Consider the following 19,845-nt stretch of genomic DNA (forward strand, 5'->3'; position numbering starts at 1 on the left):
AAAACCACACAAACAAAAAAAAGAAAAAAAAAACTTTTCTAGGGCTCTTTACCCAAGGTGATAGAAGCCTTAATATAGGTCCTTCCCATAGGCGGAGGGGGGAAAAAAAAAATTGGGGGGGGTGGGGAGGGAAGGAAGTGTTGGAGCACGTGGGCAAATGTGCGCCCCCTCCCAGGTGGGAAAATCTGCAGAGGGGAGGGGAAGAAGGCTGTGGTGGGGGAGAGGAGGGAAATCGGAGTGGAGTTGGACCCATGATCAGGGCTGGGGCCTGCTGTGCACGTGCAGCCGCCCCTTCCCCCGTGCCCAGAGTCATTGCCCTGCACCAGCGCCCCCCACTCTAACAAGTCGACCGCCCCCCAGCCCCACACCAGCCCTGGCTGCCTCTCTGCACTGGCCCCCAGTCCCACACCTCCTGGCGCCTGGAGTCAGGGGTTGGAGGGGGGCCAGCGTTGGCTGCGCCGCTGGGCTGGAAGGGATGGAGACCCCAGACCCCCTGTGCCAAGTCGTCGGCAACAGCAACAGCAACCACAACCACCACTAATGCTGCAGCAGTCCCCGCACCCATAGCTTTCTCCCAGCACTGCCGCCACCTGCCCTGAGCGCAGCCCGGCCCAGCCCCCAACAGCAGCCTGCCCTGCCCTGCGGAGATCCGGGGGTGCATGCCCCCATACCCCCCAGGATGCAGCAAGAGCCACGTCCCATGGACGAGCTGCTTGCAGCTCAGTCCTGCACCCCACCCTGGCTGTGGAGCGCCTGCCCCTCCCCTAGCCCCACTCCCTCCCCACCCCTGTTGAAGCTGCTGGAAGCCCTTAGCAGGGCTGCCTTGCAGCCCTACCCTGTATTTGGGAGGGGGGGTGAAGGGGGGGGGGGAACACGACACTGGCTAAACCCAATTAGCCCCCACCTTCCGCCATTTATGCCTCCCCCTCCTCTCTCACCACCAAGCTGGGAGAAGCCTCCCACTAGGCCCCCTCCACAGCATGCTCCCCACCTTAATGTAATCCAGAGCAGTGAATTTGGAAGCCAAGGCAAGGTTGGCCCGTGTCTCCAGGTTCTGAAATACAACAGTATCAGGTCAGTGCTTTGCACACAAGCTGGGTTCTCATATCTGCACAGGGTAAAGAACAAGGCAGGAGCTTTTACATTCTCCCCAGAGTCAGAGCCGCCTTGTCAGGAACCACAGATCAAGATGCTGTGTTCTGGACCAGCCTTCCCCAGGGGTACGTGGGAAGGCAGCAGGGGCTGTACCCCTTAATGTGAATGGACAGGTATGTGGAGGGGATTCCAAGATGCAGCCACCTGCAGCAGCAGGGCACTGGACTTGATGGCCCTTTCATCCTACCTTCCCATGGCCATTTTTAATACATTGGTTGCCACACACCACAAGGAAGTGAGGAAGGACTCATGTTTTCCCACATTGCAAGTCTGCCCTTTCACAGGTAATAGTGGCTGACAAACAGCCTAGAATAAGCAGGATGAGTGCTGCCAATCCAGGGGGCATGCCCTTACCATGTCCTGGAAGTGGTGGTTGAAGTCAGGCTGCAGGAAGTCCCTCATCTCACTGAGAATACAGATCAGATGTGCCACCCGCACCTCCTCCATCTCTGGCAGGGACACTTCCACCACTGTGGCACCCAGGGCCCGCAGATGTTCCACAGCTGGCAATCAAGCAAAACACAACATGCTGCATTACTTGTGCTGAACCCACTACCAAGACAGAGGGCTTAGGATTTCAATCTTGTGAAAGACCAGGGCTCCCACATGCCTGCTACTTGCATGCCTGGTTACCCAGTGCAAGGTGCAGTAATGCTCCTGGCCACCTCTAGCTAGAAGAGAGAAACCGAAGAAAGAAACAAGCTACCACAGGGCTTGTTTACATAATCCCTACATCCCTGGAGTTTGTGGATGTGCTCTTGACTCTTCCCATGCCTGGCTACTCCTTGAGAGAGTTGCTTCCACTTTGGTTAGCCAGTCAGTAAAGAAGGGATAATGATAGGCTGGGAAGTGTTATCTGCAGCACCACTCGCCCCACTAGGTCAGACCCCACCATGCTCCAGGGAGGATGCTATCAATAGGACTGGACCAAGGTACTTAATTCACTAAGCATAATTCATTAAGTTTTGCAGCATAGTCTAAACTCTGCATAGGGCAAGGATCACAAATGTAATTCATGAAATCACTCAGCAGCAACTGGAAAAATGTTTTCTATGAGTTGGAAAAATTGAATGATGTATTGTGAGAAATGGTGGTTATGTTGAAGCCTAGAAGTTTGAGTTGTATCATGTTAAAAATTAATTATGCTTTCAATTGCTGTTTAGTTTGCTTCTATCATGTGTACATTCAGAGTTATTAAAGTTGCACAAGGACTTTATAAACACCCTGTATTTATGACGTATATGCATGTGTAAAAAATAGAAGAGTTGGGAACAGAAGATAAAATACACCTAGGACAGCATCAAGCACCTCCAGAGGAGATGCAGCCAAGCAGTTAGAATATGAAGCGTGGAAGCAACTGGTAGAACCCACATATTTATGGAGTGTCCCATCCAAGTACTCACAACATCTTTTAAATTAAGTGGGGATAGAAAAGACAGACACCCTGTTTTAGTTTTACCCAAAGCCCCAAGCAGTACGGTAGCTGGAGCAGGAACCAACTCCACTGAATACAGTGAAGCATTTAGTGGTAGGCTGTGGCAAAAGAGAAACAGACCTTTTAAAATAGAAAGCAGCAGGTAAATAGTATTGATCACAGGCTGAGTTACAACAGGGCAAAGAAACAAACCCATAGCACTGGGTTCAGGAGGCTTGCCCTCTACCCCAGCTATTTGACCTGAAAGAGCCTGGACCTGCTGATGCTATTGACTCAGAATAAGCCCAGGGTTATTCAGGGCCCCATGGCTGTTGATGAAGAGGAGGCCCTGCTAGCCAAGATTAGTCAAAATGTGAGCTACAAGACACCTCATAGGAGACATGCACAGAAAAAAAAAAAAAAGTTAGGAATTAGTCAGCTGCCCTGATGTTCTTCCTCTTGTGAAACCTCCCAGCCTTTGATCCAGAGGTTTAGAGGCCACTTGGGGGGAGAAGCTATCCCAAATGGATTAGTAATAAAAAGGTAAGAGAGTCTTGTGCCTTACCTTTCTGGCAGACTGCCAAGATCTCTGCATTGCAAGCCTGAAAAGACATTAAACAGAAGGATCCAATTAGTCATTACCTCTCCTCTTCCCCCAGAGCTGAGCTCAATTACTTGCCACCTTACTGCCCTGAGCACCAGATCTTAGGCCACACATTCCCTTTCTCCTTACATCAGAGTTGGAGGCAGCAGATCTAACCTGCATCACCCCAGGCTCTTTGGGCATCAGCTCCAATCCTACAACGACAAGAAGCTGCTGTCTTAGCAGGGAGGGAGGCTAGTAGAACCACGGGATAGCAAGCCTGAACCCAGAGACCATGCAGCCCAAACAACCTTCAGAAAAACAAGTACTGAAAAAAAAAAAAAAAAAAAAAAAAAAAAAAAAAAAAAAAATGGTATTTCCATGCAGCAGGGAAATCCCAGTATTTTAGCATTTGGTTTCGTCTCATATGGAGACCAAAGAAGGTGGAAATATCAACAATCTCCTGTGGAGTGAACCACTCAAAAAAGATTTCAAGTGGAAGCACTGTGGATACACTGATGCATATTGCTTCCTTGTGCTATCACCCAAACCCCTCAGAAAACTGGGGAGGCAGAGGCAGATTCTGACAAGTCACTTTCTGGGAAAAGTTTTGCTTTGAACTGGATTGAATGTTTTCTGACATGCCAAAGTGCTCAGGGAAGCAAAGGGAAATCCCTTTGCAATCAGTTAATCCCTGGCTGCCAGGCAAAGGGGAGAAGTTCTATTTGAAGGTGCTTCAAACACCTACTGCAGTACAGCACAGAAGGAGAAGTAACAACAGGCACCTTAAAGAAAGTCCAGTCCACTCCCAGCTTTAAGCCCTTCAGGTCAGGGGCGAGTATGTCTGACAGGGATGGTTTCGGCTGGTGCAATCCTGCAAGGGATAAAGGCACCCTCTGTCAGGCGCCAAAGTTATCACAATGAGAGACCGCACCTAGAGCATCCAGGAGAGAGGGTGCAGCTCACTCACCATAGGGGTACAGGGGGTCTGGTGCCGCTAAGATGCTGTACGCAATGGCTGCATCTGTCACTGATGCACAAATAGGCCCTGTCCAAAGGAAATCCAAATGTTATGAACCCGTGGGGATGTGGAGGGATTCCACCCTCACTCTTCTCCACCACACACATTCTTGTCAGCATGCTCCCTTTCATGCAGGTGCCTGCTGTTCCCTCCCCCACCAGTCACTCCAGGCCCAACACATGCATGGCCAGCCAAGTTGCAGCAGCACAGTGAAAGCCTTCTTACCGAGGCTGACAGTGGAGTAGGACAGTGGATGGCAACCGTAAGCACTGAAACATCCAAATGTACCTTCAAGACAAAGTAGAGACCCCAATTAGAGGCAACAGAGAACAGGTACGAGTCAGAGATGGGCATAACATCTATGATCCTGAGTCAGGCCACTGGTCCATCTATCCCTATCTCCTGTGTCTCACAGTTACAGAGAGCAGGTGTTGAGAGGAAGAGTACTTATGCAGTGTCTGTCCAGACTGATCCATCCTCTACCACCCTTCCTTAATGGCTTCCAGCATTCTGAGACCTAGGAGGTGCACCCTTTACTGCAGTGTTTAAACAGCCACTGAGGGGTCCATTCCTCCATGAATTTGTTCAATTCTCTTTTGAGCCTGGTTAAAATGATCAGCCTCCACAATATCCTATGACAATGAGTCCCACAAGTTGAGTACTTCCTGTGCGAGAAAAAAAAAAAATCCTTTCACTCATTTTAAATCTGCTCTCTAATCACATCACTCTACATCCTCACGTCACTCTATATCCCCTCATCCTACTGCTGTGGGAGCCACTGGCAGCACAGATTGTTGGCTTCTTTATTCAGCCAAACTGGCCCATACCACAGCCTCTTCCCAGAAAGCACGAGCAGCAGGGGAGGAAGAGGAGCACTTTGACCTCTGGTGCAGCTCAGGGAGAACCCAGGTCTGATAACCAACTGGGCATTCCAGAGATGGAAGAACCCTGCAGCCTGGGGTCCCTGCCTGTCCCTCCCTCCAGGCCCAAGGTAGGGCTCTGCTTTTCCATTACGTTTTGCTTTAGGGGATGGCAAGTATGCTTGCCAAAAAAGATACTAACCCAGCTCTGGATCCCTAAAGGCCTTTCCAGCACAAAGGTTCCTGCTGTTCCTGGCCCCCTCTCCAGCATGAACCAGGATCCCAGCTCTGAAACGCTCGCATGTTTGGATTTTAGCATGGGTATAGGTGACTGCAGGACTAAAAGCAACAAAGTCACCTTCCTGCTTTGCAGACTGAGAACAGCTGCCAGGCTGTTCTAGCCAGGTCCCTAACCCAGTGGTAATCAGGGCCCCATCTTGAAAACAGGGGATACAGTGACCTTCTCAATCATAAGGTCTCCTGAATCCCCAAGTCGGGAGACATTTATCTACAGGTTCTGTATTAAAGCCACCACTGAGACAGGAGAAGCCAAATATCCAATTTCTCTCACCCATTTTTCTCTCTCTTCTTAATCTTCTCCTCCCCAGGGGAAGAAGCATGGTAAAGTGGGAGTCAATGTCACTCTTGCTGGTGACAAACAACTTCAAGAGAGTCTTTATCTCTATCTTCATACCTAAGAGATGCCTCTGGGCCCAGGCTAGCATGGTTCATACTCTGGTATCTCCCCCTTCTGCCCTCCAGCCCACAAAATGACACTTGCTTACCCTACTACTTCTGCTAGAACAAGTGATCCTGTGGGGGCTGAAAGGCACAAAGGGCTGGAGTACAGAATCAGGTGTCACCTGGACACACAGAGACTCTACTTCTGCAATGTGCTTCCCTTCTTGGCTGCAAGCCCTCATTTTTTAATTTTGATTTGGGAGCATCAAAACACAGGCACCACCTCTAAGTGTCCTGCCAATCACTGCAAAGCCTAATGCAATGGATGCAGGATAATAACTCTTTGCAATCAACACTGTCCATGCAGCATGTCATTACCATCACCCCCAAAGTCCTTATGGGGCTGGGGAACAGCTTGGTGCTTGGAAGCGGACTGTGGAGTGCCCTACCCCCTGTGAGGAAATGCAGGACTCCTCAGTCTGACAAGAGAGTGAGTGTGCAGTGAGGTTACCTTTCAGCCCCACAACACCACAGAAAGAAGCAGGAATCCTCACAGAGCCACCTCCATCAGTGCCGATAGACAAAGGGCAAAGACCTACAGAGAACAGGTTAAAAGACACTGTAAACAGACCATGCCACACTACGCAGAGCTCCCATTCACTTCCAAATTCCCTTGTAGAGCCAAACCAGCAACCTTCAATTCGGAGGCAGAGGGGAAGAAACCACACGACATTCACCCTGGTGGGCTTCTTCCTGATCAGAGGCCCCACCTATTGGATTTGTGCCATTTCATGCTCTCCCCAGTTCCCCAAATGCCTGCAGGCATCTTGCAAGCCTCCAGCCAGTAATGACACTGACAGACCCTGGGACCTTCCACAATGGCCCCAGAGGCTCCTACAGTGCCCCTTCCCACTCAAGCCAGGTCCAGGGCATCTCACCTGCAGCTACCGCAGCTGCTGACCCACTGGAGCTGCCACCAGTGAAGTGCTTGGGGTTGTATGGGTTTCGAGCGGTGCCATGAAACCTGAAGGAAATGAGAGGAGTGCAGTTGTTCAGGAAGGGCAGAGGAGGAACCAAGAGAGAACTCAGAAACAGCCTCTCCCCATCTCCTGCCCAAAGAAATGCACACTTTGCTCTTTAAGGCATATACCCCATTCTACACCCATCCTTTGGGCATTCTGCCCCACAGTCCTAAGGAAGCTTTCCCTCATCCTGTGCTCCGTGCGCTTGCGTGTGTGCAGGGGGCGGTATTTATCACACCAATGTCACAATCCAGAGGGGGAGGAGGGAGCGAACCTCTCACCTGCCGGGATTACAGCCAGTGGTTCCAGTCCCCAGTTCATGCATGTTCGAGACCCCAATTATGACAGCTCCAGCCTCCCGCAGCTTCCTGGTCAGTGTAGCATCCTCAGTCTCAGGCTCTGTCCCCAGATATGCCGTTCCTGATCGATGATGATAAGGCACCTTGGGGAGAAGGGGGTGCCTTAGGCATCCTTAATGCACATACCAATGACTCTTTCCTCCCCCTTCATCCCTCCCCGCACAAGAGGACAGGTTTGTCTCATCTGTTCTGGGCAAGACAGGGAAATGTTATAGCTGAGCAAATTTGACCATAGCAACTGTTAACCTCGCAGCTCCAGGGCATGCAGGGTCCTGCCCTCCTTGTTCTTGCCATCTGAGAACTTGGGGGAAAGAATCACCCTTTTGATTTCAAGTGCTACCTGCAGAGCTACCTCATGGTGGGGTGTGCTAATGCTCTCCAAGTGGACAACCACGTGCAAATGCTTAAAAAAAAAAAAAAGAATTTTATTGAATGATTAATTATGTTCACTTCCTGGGTGGAGAAAACAGGTCCTTATGCCGGCATTTAGGCATCCAAATAAGAGGTTACGTTTTCAGAGGTGCTATGTAGCAGTACAACAAGGATAAGGAGTCCAAACACCAGGCAAAGCAGGATAGGATGCCTGTGACTCCATGGGCAAATCTGAAATTCTGTGCCCCAGAAAGCAAAGCCATCTAGTAGGGGAGGCAAATGTAAAGGGGTAACTCATGCTAGGACAGAGGTGAAAAACTGCTGGGGGGTTGGGGGGGCGGGGCAGGGAAAGGGATTCAAAATACTCAAAGTAGTCTGAACCCCACCCGCACCAGACAGCAGTAAGAGAACTCAAAAATCCCTTGGAGGACTTAAAACAGGAGCCAAGTTAGGCCAGTGATGAGAACTTCAGGAAAAACCCTTGCTCCCCCAACCTTGGCAACACATTTATTGAACTTTGTCTTGGCAGGAAAGAAGGCAGACCTTCTCTCTCCAACCCCCGACCCTTCCCATTAGGGGACAGATGGCATTAGAAGTCCCAGATATGGAGGGCATTCTTGTTGCGCTCATCTTCCAGAGTCCATGTTATCCTATTCTTTAGCCTACCATTGTACTGTTAATGCTACCCTCATTCCCATGAATACCTAGCCCTCCCCGCCCCCAATCTGAGAAATCTGTCTCAACACCTCCCTGCAGCAGCAAGGTCCATAGGCCTGTGGCATGTTTTTGAACTCACAGGTTTTTTTTTATGCCTTTTAGAAGCAAAACAGTTTCTCAGCGTTCCTCAGGTGAAGGGTTCATAGCAAGTTCTCAAAACAGCCATAGACACACTTCCAAGGGAACTCACCACCTTAATCTCTTCTTTCAGACAGACTGGGATGCCATCCAAAGGAGACAGGGGGCATTTATTTCTGTAGCGAGTGGTAGAGGCCTCAGCCATCTGCAAGAAAGGAGAAAGGTTTTATCTCTAGCTGGACAAGCAGCAGGTTAGAGCCTTCCTCTGGTAAAGAATACAACACTGCTGCTTCAGAGAGGGCAGAGGCCTGCTCCTACTCCACACAGACATACCATCCGAATCTGTTGCTTGTCCCACTGCACAATTGCTCGAAGCGGGGGGCTTGATTTTTCACAATCCTCCAGCAAGGAAATAATGTTCTCTGCAATCTGTGTTGGCGTCAGCTCCCCAGTCCTGTGAAACAGAAGAGAAACAGGGAGGCTGTTAGATTTCTCACTTTTGCTCTCTCCTGCCCACGCTGTTCTGAGAGAATCCATCCTTCAAGCAGGTGTGATCCCATCTTCCATCTAGCCAAGGTGGAAGAGGAATTGAGCCCTCAGCAGATCTGTGCAGCAAAGCTCTCTAGACAACCAGTAATGCCAAGCTATGCAGAACATCCCTTCAGTACAAGAGCTAAGTTTGTCTTCAAACCATGCCTTGCTCCAAGAAACAAGCCAAGAGATGCAAATTGTTTAACTGTTTTCATGCTTTAGGGTTGGGCCACATTCACAAGCCTGGTATAGCAGATATTGCCATAGCTGGAGTGAAAGACTGTAGGAAAGAGAGGATTCCAAAAATTCATGAAGCACAGGGAAAAAAAGGCACCAAACTATGATGGCAAATTGACAAGACAACAAAATGGTTCTCAGCATGGTGCTTCTTCTCACCCATCATTTCACCCTGCCTACCGGTAGGAATTGAGGTAGTCCTGGATCTCCCTGAAGCTGAATCCAGAGGTGGCAGAAGGAAACCTGTAAGAGCGAGAGATGTCTGTTAGTTCTCAGAACAGGGAAAGGTGCTGTGCCAACATGCTTTTCAGACCCTGCCCCTGCACCTGCCCAGAGACACAGGGACTCAGCAGAGCTAGGACCTATGCTTGCCCAGTGACGATTTCTTTAAAAACCCCACCTCCTTGCAAGCTTACAAGATGAAAGAAACGTTTTCCAGCTACATCTCCATTTTCCTTTTTTTTTAAAAACACAAGCAACAGTTAAAATTTAGCCTGATTCACACCCTGCCTTACAAGTAATACCTTTTGACCCAATCATTACAAGGTACAGGTAAGGAATCACTTTCTCAACGTGTGAGATGGACACAGCTATCCAGCTCACTGGAGTATTATACCATGGCTAGGACAGGAAGTGAAGAGACATTGACTGAAGCTGCAGGAAGTTTATGTAGACATACCAAAGTCAAAGAAGGCCATAATAAAAATGTTCTTTACTTCAGCTGTGAGATGATGCTCATATCTAGTTTGTCCATCTAACTCCCTAGGGCAAGGTAAGGAATAGAATTTGCTAAAGAGCCTATGGGAGTTGTGCCAAAATGTAGTTGAAGTTCAATAGTAGCTGCATACCTAAGCCTTTTGGGCTCCTTTGAAAATCCCAGCTGAGGTTTCTGAACTAGTAAGCAATCCTTCTCTATTGGAAGACCAAGTCTGGAGCTTGGGCTCCTAAGTCTCAGGTACATTTCACCTGTTTGGAACAAATCTTGAAATTTGTCTCTGTATATGTAGGTATCAATGGCACATATAAGAACCACAAACTACCAGTCTAGAGTTCACAGGCAGGTTTAAGGAATAAGTCAGAGAAAGAAAAAACAAAACAAAACACTGTTCTTAATTGTTAGTATAGTACTAACAGCATAACCCTGGACTGTAAACCTTGGAGTAGCAACCAATCCTATACCTAGGTAAAGTAGGGGTTGTCCATCAAGCAGGACTGACAGAATAGCAAACACACCCTGCACTCTTTAATGGGCTACTTTAGACACTAAAGTAGAAAAAGACAACACCAAGGAACGGAACATTTCTGGGGAAGGGGGTGGGACCCCCCCCCAAAAAAAAAACAACAACCCAACCAATGTGGCAAGAGAGAAACTCATTGACTCATGCTTAGGGTCTGGTGTGGGGCTTGGAAACACTCTATATCCTCACAGAAAAAAGGCAGATCAAGCCAGAAGGCAAATAAAATAAATAAATAAGTCAGCTGGATCTTCATTCATACAAGACTCAGATTAAACAGTCCAAGATGATAGTGCATGCCATGCCACCAAAAGCAGCAACCACTTTTTGCGGAAAACAAATCTGAGAATGAACTGAGCAAATGGCAAGACCAAAACAGTACAAAACCAAAAAACAGAAGTGTCCCATGAGAAATTCCAGCTTGCATCCAGGATGTGGAGGGTGAGCGGTACCCAGAGACCACGTGATCCGAGCTAGAGCAATTCCATCTGGATACCAGCACAAACAGGCCATGAGGCATCGCTCCTCCTTAAAGAAAGAAAAGCACTGCTTATGTCTGCTCCTGAACACCAAGAGCAACACAGCACAGGGGCAAAGAGCAAAAGGAGGAAGAAGCAGCAGCATGAGGAAAGACAAATGGAAGCAGGAGGCTAAAGCCCCTGCAGCTGGACCTGAAACTGCTGCTCTTGTAGAAAACCACAGAGCCGTTTGTCAAGGGAGAAAAATTGTGTGCATGTCAAAAGAGGAAACAAACCAGTTAAGTAACAGATGGAAAGCTGCCTGAAGCTGGGGTAGAACAGAAAAAACAATGGGCAGTATAAGCTGCAGAGATGGTCTGTGACTGACTGACTACACTGGACAGGTACGGATCGCAGACTTAACACAAACATAAGTTATGAGTAATATATGCTCAAGCTTCTGTTTAAAAATCAATAATCAATACATTGGCATTTAAATCATAAACAGTAGCCTTGGAAGATGGAATAAGAATCTGTGCAACAAGCCAATGTGCAAATAACTGCTTTTTGGGAAGTGCTTGATAGTTATTGAAAGTAAGGGCTGATGTTTTTTGCCTTTTGCTAAGAATTGAATTTTACATCATGTACTGTATAGGAAGAAAGTGAAAGAGTTGAAGGTGTTCTGGGGGTGTGACCCAGAAACACAGAGGAAGGAGTCTAACACCAAAACCATCAGTTGTCGGCCTTGGTCAAGGGGCTTATGCTAAACTGCAGCAGTGTGGCTAATGGAGAAAACCCCAAAGCCTATCTGCAGATGTTACAACTGGCTGGGTCAGCAAAGTAGAAGATACAGGATGTGACAAGCAGCATTTCCAGACAGTGAGAAAGAGATAAGAAGTCCTCCATTCCAGAGCTGTAATTTTCAGAAACACAGTAAGGCCAGATTTTGGAGGTCTCAACAAATTCAGGACAACCTGCTGCCAATCTGAGTGCCCCACTCCTCCTCCCTAGCCAGCATAAGTGAGAATCTTTGTTGTGCTGTTGCTGGTAGCTAGGTAGGCATTGTGGTAAGTGCTTTTTCTTGTGCTTTGGGATATAAACAATAGAAGGCTGTGCTACAGCCTTGCCTCATCTGATTTGGCTATTGATACCCTAACCTCAGTGGTTCTCAAACGTTTTGGACTCCAGAAATGCCTCCATAATTTTTTATGGAGTTGAAAAGCACCCCATTTCAAAAAATTAATTTATTACAGGGTTATCTCCTTGCACAAGGGCTGGGCAAGAACAAGCATGCACACCCCACACCACTCTTAAAAAGATCTTACACAGCATCTTAGGGTGCTGCAGCACCTCAGATGGAGAATCACTGCCCTACCTGTTAAGAGGAAATGGAGGATCCCCAGGAAGTGTAATGATCTTAATTTGGTGTAAAAAAAATTAATAATAATAATGTTGAAGGGAATTTGTAACTGTACCCTAATTCTGTCTCAACTTGCACAAGAAATCCTGATCAGACAGGCTGTAGCCATCTACAGCCAGTGCCCATGGAGCCATTGCATCCAACCTACAGAGATGGGGCTTCAGTGGCATTTGGAGGTGGGGGACGAGTGTTCAGCTGCTCTTTCTATGCCGTCATGGACAGAAACGCTGGCAATGGGTGGGTCCTAGCATCTACCTCTGACCCAAGGCAGGTCATTCCAGCCCACAGCTAGGAAAGTTTGTTGATCGCTGGGCTACAGTCTTCTCTCTAAAGACTGAATGGTCTCAGGTGTTTGGTAACAGCCAGTCTGTTTCAAAGAAATCTCCATAGTCCCAACTGTACCATACTGAACTATTGTTTTTGTACTTATTATATTCCTTTGAATTCAAAGATGCCCCCAAATTTACAGCTCTCGAGTTTAATGGGACTAGAGGGAAAACACACTACACCCAAAACATCAAATAAAGATGTGGTTACATAGACACAGCCTCTATGGTGTAGAAGAGCTACTGTATTTATAAGATGACAATTCTCAGTCATGTTCCCATTTGCCCATCTCCTGTCAATATTTTTTAAAATGCATTTATCAAATAGAATGCACAAAATATTAATTTAATATTTGCTTACCATTTTATTTTAAAAGTTAAAGAGGCAGGCCATTTGGAGAAGAAATGTTAGGTGCCGGTTCAAGAGGTCAGAGGCTGCTACGATGTGCTGTAATTACTCGAGTCTGTTCTGACACACTGTAATCGAGTCTGCTGAAGCGTGGCAATTACTGTACTCCAGCAGCCTCCCACATCTTGTGCATCAGAGTCCCCACACTTAAAAATGGTGGCAGGGGTGCTTGACCTAAAGCTTGTTTAAGTGAGACATTTTTTAAGCATGGGGATGCTGATACACAAGACTGCAGCGCTTTAAACTAGAGCAGCTCTTGGAGCTGCTAGCCACACTAATTAAAGTGCCACACCCCCCTCACTCCTACAGCATGTGTAAAAGTGCCTGCTACGTTTAAGTAGCAAGTCTTAAATCCAAAGAAATGCGATACCTGGGTAGCAACCATTAGAATATATTAGACACATCTGCAAGTCATTGGAGATTCATCTGTTTTACCCAATGTCTGTTCTAAGCAAAAGATTGGAGGTGGGTTGTTACACCTGGTCTTTAAATAATGTTAGACAGTGCATTTGAATAAGATGCTGCTATAAAACAAAAAGGAATCTAACACAGAGGTGTTTCACTTCCTTTAAATACAAAACAAACAAAAAAAACCCCCAAAACCCCATGAGACCCAGTTGTGGGAGGGTACTAGCCTGTTTCCAAAGTAGTTAAAACTGGCTGAAAACATGAAAGTGCCTCATGCCAACAGCACTTCATTCAAGCCTACTTTAAATCAAAAACTGCCTCCCCCTTGCTTTCCTCCCTCTCCGCTGCTTAAGGAAGTAAAGAATGTGACCTCCATTGCTTTATACCAGGATAACTCAACCTCCAGCCCACAAGGCAAATATGGTCCACAAAGCCATCACATCTGTGGCCCATGGAGCTCCAGATTATTTGGCAGTGGAGGAGTGATAGCCATTAATATGAGCACCCTCCACCTGCCAAATTCCCAACCCTTATGTAGCTGGTCAGAGCTGGGCCATGCCCCCTTCTCCATGGGAACAGGTCACATTTCTTCCCCCCCAGCTTTGGGATCAGGGCCGGGCCATACCCCATTCCCCAACCCCTCCCACGGGGCCCTCTTTCTGCCCTCCTCAGCACCTTTTCCTGCAGGACCATACTGGGATTGGTCTGTCTGTTGCCCCCCTCCACATAGCTGGATGGTTCCTGCTGCACCCACCCCGGGTGCTGGATCAGGACTACTGGCTGGATCCAGCCTGCAAAAGGGGTGGGCACTGCCCATGACAGACCAGGAGACAAAGGTTGAGCAGTGGTGCTCAACACATAGGTAGGAGGGGGAGATACTGGGTAAGGGACTAGCTTGCAAAGGAAGGACAAGCCAGCTGAACAGTGGAATTCAGAAAGCTTTTCCAGGAGAAACAAAACTTCTCCTATGACTGGGGACACTGGTTCAGAAATTCTGGTTTTGTTCAGATGACATGATGTTGGTACACAAGGGTATTTTGCACCCTTACTGTTCTTCATAATGACACATGCTGACCTCATCTCCATCAACTGCTCGAGAATCTCAGCAGTGCTTTTAGTCTCAGGCTTGTCCTTTTTAGCCTCTGCAGCCACCTCCGGGAAAAATGTGGGATCTTCAGAAATGTGGATATAGCGCAGGAGAAACAGGTTATTCTGCCTACAAGGAGACAAATAAAGCAGTCAGTGCTCAAGCCTGTAAGTTCCACCCTAAGTTATCATTCAAAGACATTGTGTTCAGAAAAAAAAAACCAAAACCAAAAAAACCCCAAAGAACTCTTTTCCAAAGCATTTTCTTTTAATAATCTGCTTCTCCCCACACTGTAGAATACTACAGAGTAATTCTGCGTCTCTCGCCATTCCTAGAAGCTGGAATCCTAGTGACCCCAGCACATTTGTTTATCAGAAATTCCCATTTCCTAGCATACAAGTGTTTAGCTGGCATCCTGCAAATATTCATTTTGACACAGGGGTCTGGGCCCCATTGGTGCCACAGGAAGTTTTACCGCTGGCTTCAGAAAAGCCAAGACTTCCTTTGAAGAAGAAAAAAGCACCTTGAAGCAATGTGGAGTTTCTTCCTTTAACAGATAATATGGTCTATCCCATCAAGCTTCAAAACAAGTGTTTAAAAATCAGACCCGAAGACAAGCATTGAAAGGATGGGTGGCTAAAAATTGGGATGTTAGAGACAGCACATCAGGGGCAAACAGCATTTCTCCACCTGGGGCTCCACATGTCATGCCCAAGACTAAGCATGAACAAGAGACCTGCCATGAAAACCAAGGGCTTGAGAAAAAACTACTCATGATTAAAGACTAAAGCTTATCACCAGTTTGAGAGGGCTTTTCATGCGATGCTTCAGTATCTGCCAAAGGCTCTTATTCTAGGTGTGTTGTCCAGATGAGAAAAGGCAGCATACTCACTCCCATACATCTATCCAGCTTCTTTACGTAGCCAAGATCACCCCAGACAGGCTATGTTTACTTTGTTGATAAGCAAAGAGGCCTGTCTGATACTATACGGAGCGTCTCACTGATTCCAAAACCTTATATGTGATGCCACTCCTGCCAGTGAGAAAACATCAGTCCTTGTTCCAAGCAGCGATGCCGTTTCATAACATCTGTGCACCTCAAGTTTGTTAGGTTTTTTAAAAGGAGGGTTTGGATGGGGTTTTTTCCTCTTTATTCTGACTAGGTACCTTCTAAACACTCCAACGTCCCCCAAACAGAAGACTTCATGGTATTACTGCGATACAAATGCTAACCAGGATTATGTCTTCAGATGTCACAGTACCCGCCAAACTAAGAGTGAGAACAGAAGCAATCAGTAGATGGTCTGGAAAGATCAGAGCCAGGAAGCTAACAAAGAGGGAGGAGAGACTAGCAGCTGTCCATGCCCACAGAGATGGACAGGCAGTACAGAGAGGAAGCGAAAGTGGTGGCAACCTTTGCTTGTGTCAGTTTTGTCCCCTGGGGGAATATTTATCAACTGAAGACTTCAGTACTATGACAATGATTTTTAAAATGCACTGGGATCTGCAGACATGTTGCCCATCCCATTACAAGCAGTGCAAGAGAGCTGGATTGTGAGCCTGTTAACTGCATCTCTTTAAAGCTAAGTGCATGTAGTTACAGGTTCCTTCAAGACTGCAGACCCCAAGGAATCAGTTAGATTAGGAATAGACCAAACCAAAGACAATGAACCTGAACTCCTCAGCAAGAAGTCTGCTTTTAGCCCTCAACTCTTCATCCAACTTCTTGGCTCCCCCCACTAACACTTACCTAAAACACTGGGTCTGTATACCCAACACCTTCAAGCGAAGGCTTGCTTTTTCACAAAAATGTATGCAGAAGGCACAGAAGCAGCCAGGTGAAGTTTCCATGCTCCAGATGGACTATGAAAAAAAAAAGGTTACACCCTCCCTGGCAGTGTGACGGTCACCAAATTAGAGCAATTCAAAGAAGAGCCAGTACATGTGTAGTAGATCTGGGCAACTCAATGCTAGTCTCTCCATTAAATGTCCCTAATTATACAGCCTCTCCCTCTAAAGAAGTTATTCCAGATAACTCAGATTTGTTAGGCAATGCAGAGCATGTAGTATAGATATAGGAAATTCTTACCTCATTAAAAATGGTACTAAACAGAACTGCCCGAAAGCCTGGAGAAGACGACAGAGGAGATTAAAACAGGCAAAACAATATACGACTACCATACCTCCTTTCCCCTACTCTGGGAATGCTGGCCAAGTTCATGCCTATTCCAATTTCATCATCTCCCACAGCAAGAGACGGTAGGGACACAGTTTTATTTTAGCTTTGATTCTACTACAACATTAAATTTAAAGAGAGAGACAAGAATTTCATTTATACGACATCAAGAAGCAAGCCAGTGCTTAGCACTATCAAATCTGAACCCATTTACTGGGTCATGAGAATTTCTCATGCATTTCTTTAGTCTCTCCACTAAAAATACTTCAGTGCTAACACTCTCACATTGCATGCTTCCGAGTGATGGGGCAATCCCAGATAACAAAGTTAAGTTACCCATAAAACATCTATAGATTTCACCCCCAAAAATAAGATCTGCAGCTTTGAGCAGAACATGCAAATTCTGGAGGAAAAAAAATGTTACCATATTCCATTTGCAAGCAGTTTCCCTTCAATGCCACTGACACTTTTACCCTATTAAACCAGTGAAACTGGCCTCCTAAATCCGATCCGCCCAGTAGGGCCGTGTCCAGACATGCAGGCACGTGCAGTTTGTGGCTCCACAAACCGCACGTTTGGAATATTAAAATGGGACCAGTGCTGCAAATTTGCAGGCTGGGGGCAAAAATTGCTACCAGGATTTTCAGGCAGCGAAAAAGAGTACCAGGAAAAAAACAAACAAACAGTGCAGAGCTTGGGAAGTGTGCCAGAACAAACAGAGGCTTGGTTCTCCAGCAAGGCACTCTGACTGCTGGCCAGAGCATCTCTACTGCTCCATTTGTGACCCTGCTGCTTCAGCATGCCAGGAGCCAGGAAGGGCTGGGTATGGGCAGTTTGCCCAAAGCAGGACAATATGTCCCACAACAAAGCATACATAGGCCACATCTAGACAAGCACAAATATGTGGAGCCACACATGCAGGTGTTCCCCATACTCATACTTTGCAGTGTGGGGGACAACAGGGGGGGTGACCTTGGGAGATCCCAGAGTCAAAAAATCCATGGGAAGAAAACCCCCAAAACAGGGTGGTAAATGTGGCAGCAACGCAAGTCACCCAAAACCAGAGCCAAGCTGGCTGGAGCTATGCTCCAGCTGCCACCCAGGCTTTCTGCTGAGGCGGCAACCCCAGGAGGCCCCCAGGAAAGGCTACTGAGACCAGCACAACTGTTGACCCCAGCCTCCCCTGCCCCACCTAGGATAACTTATGCGCTGTGGCGCGTTGCATGGCATGGGTATTCCCTGGGGACAAGGTTACTTGTCCCCAGAGAAACAAGTGTTCCCCTTCATCTAGACATGCCTATACAGGGCATGCGCTGAGACACAAAGTAGTGGCACAAATTTGTGCCACTACAAATATACACCCCTACACATCTCAATGTGGACTACGTGCTAGAAGTTTCTCTGATCCAGACTAGGAACCAAGGCACTCAAATTTGTCTTTATGCTCTTGCTAATGTGTCAATGTTAAAAGGTTACAGATATCAGTTGTTTTCTATATTAAAAATGCAGACTGCTTAAAAGCACAGGAAAACATTGTGGGGTGGGGAGGAAGGTGACGGGGAAAAAAAAAAGAACCATTATTATTTGCTACACACTTCTCTAATACCTACATTTAGCAGGTAGAAAAAAAAATAACTAGAGCAAATTATAACAGCTTCTGAGATCAACAAATTTTACCAACATGAATATGGACAGAGAGAGCGCACCATGAGGTTTGGAAACATTTTCACTCCCCTGCATTTTAAAAAACGGGAAACTGAGGTACAAAACAGGGACATGACACGAGAGTGGCAAAGCTAGAGGAAATGAGGAATCCTAGCTCCCACATCACCTGCTTTAGCCACAATACCATACACCATGAGGCTTCCCCATAGCACCACTAAGAAAACCTGTAGCTGATTAACTTCTGCAGTTGTTAAACTCAGGGTCAGTGCACAAAATTAAGTTGTGAATGAAGACATAGTTCCCAAACTGCCAGTTCTTTACATGTGGAAACATGGGCAAAATAATCAATATCTTGCTAAGACATGACGTTCTGCAAGAAATTTGTTTTGAAATAAACTTCATGGGACATTTCCATCGAGTCCCATACCAAAATCAACTCATACTGTGGCTCAAATAACTCATGTTTGTCAGCGCTCCACTACGTGAGAATTACATAGCTGTGCCAACTTCAGAGGAAGAAAGAAACATCTAGAAGAGCAGGAATAAATCAATGTTCCAGAAGAGCTTAACTGGTGAAGCAAGCGTTTAATCTTTGGACAGAGATCCTTAGGTTTTTTGGTTGGGAACACAGTCAAAACCAACTTAATTGTCAGGATTCTTTTCTGCCCATTATACTTGGCTTCACTTCCAGACTTTCCCTGCACATGTCAGAACACGTGGGAAACAAGCATTTCTTTTTACAGGGCCCTAGAGAATGCTTGGATCAACAGCTTTTCGTTACAACATCCCACTAGAACTGATCAGACTGATTTTTTTATTGCCATGTCCCTTGAACAAGTAAAGGGGTAGCTTTGGCTTTATTCCAACAAACAAAACAAACAAATACCCAACTCTTTCACCCGCAAGCATTGCTTAACTGAGCTGTTTAATATTCTTCTGCAAGCTAGGAGTAGAGAGAGTTAGTCATGTCTGTTCTGCTTTCAGAGGCAACAGCCTGTTTTGCCAGATGCTGTCTAATAAGGGGCCATTCTGCCTGCCTTTTGCAAAATGCTGCTGTTTGCTGCCTTTTTTACATGCCAACATCTGTACCATTAAAACTAGATCAGGTGAGAAGATTGTTCCCCAGGCAGCAGATTAGTTAGGCTGTTCTTGTTACTGGAGCCTCCAGCAGCCTCACACACAAAGCCAACATATGGATTACATTCATTTGTCAATACAGGTTTTAGCCACGTTGATCTACAGTCAAAGCCAGTCAGAACTCTTGGTAGAGGCGGTATCTTTCATTAGACCAATTAAGCTAAATTTTGCTTTTTTGTAAAACCATCTACTTGGTAGAGGCAATATCTTTTATTAGACCCAAGAGTTCTGACTGCTTTTGCCTGTAAAATCAACACGGCTAAAACCTGTATCGCTAAAACAATGAAGATATCGTAATCAGCCGTTTTGAAATGAAAAAAAAATGAAGCAAAAAAATCAAGCCGAATTTGCGTACCTGCAGAACAGACTTTACACAACAGATATAAAAAATAAAAATAGGAGATGCAAGAGTTTATATAACCTTGAGAGGTTTTTTTCTCCCCCCCCCCCCATGTAGTCATTTTTATTTATTTCAATAAAAGGGAGGTAGGGGA

The 19,845-nt window shown here is 46.5% G+C and overlaps 1 protein-coding gene across 1 annotated transcript in view; it reads right to left on the minus strand.

Annotated features, from left to right (window-relative positions):
- The window catches only part of LOC109304189 (fatty acid amide hydrolase-like), a gene marked incomplete at its 5' end in the record, with an annotated part of 44,666 nt that overhangs the window by 18,189 nt on the left and 6,632 nt on the right, over nt 1-19,845 (minus strand). The window contains 14 exons of the mRNA XM_019526667.1: nt 992-1,054; nt 1,510-1,658; nt 3,135-3,171; nt 3,938-4,026; nt 4,123-4,200; nt 4,399-4,461; nt 6,226-6,309; nt 6,653-6,738; nt 7,018-7,178; nt 8,375-8,467; nt 8,596-8,716; nt 9,211-9,273; nt 14,362-14,502; nt 16,463-16,500. Of these exons, the coding sequence (XP_019382212.1) occupies nt 992-1,054; nt 1,510-1,658; nt 3,135-3,171; nt 3,938-4,026; nt 4,123-4,200; nt 4,399-4,461; nt 6,226-6,309; nt 6,653-6,738; nt 7,018-7,178; nt 8,375-8,467; nt 8,596-8,716; nt 9,211-9,273; nt 14,362-14,502; nt 16,463-16,500 (1,266 nt within the window). The remainder of the gene's footprint in view (nt 1-991; nt 1,055-1,509; nt 1,659-3,134; nt 3,172-3,937; nt 4,027-4,122; nt 4,201-4,398; nt 4,462-6,225; nt 6,310-6,652; nt 6,739-7,017; nt 7,179-8,374; nt 8,468-8,595; nt 8,717-9,210; nt 9,274-14,361; nt 14,503-16,462; nt 16,501-19,845) is intronic.

This window comes from Gavialis gangeticus, unplaced genomic scaffold, assembly GCF_001723915.1.
Source record: "Gavialis gangeticus isolate Ggan-Ray unplaced genomic scaffold, GavGan_comp1, whole genome shotgun sequence".
Lineage (NCBI taxonomy): Eukaryota > Metazoa > Chordata > Crocodylia > Gavialidae > Gavialis > Gavialis gangeticus.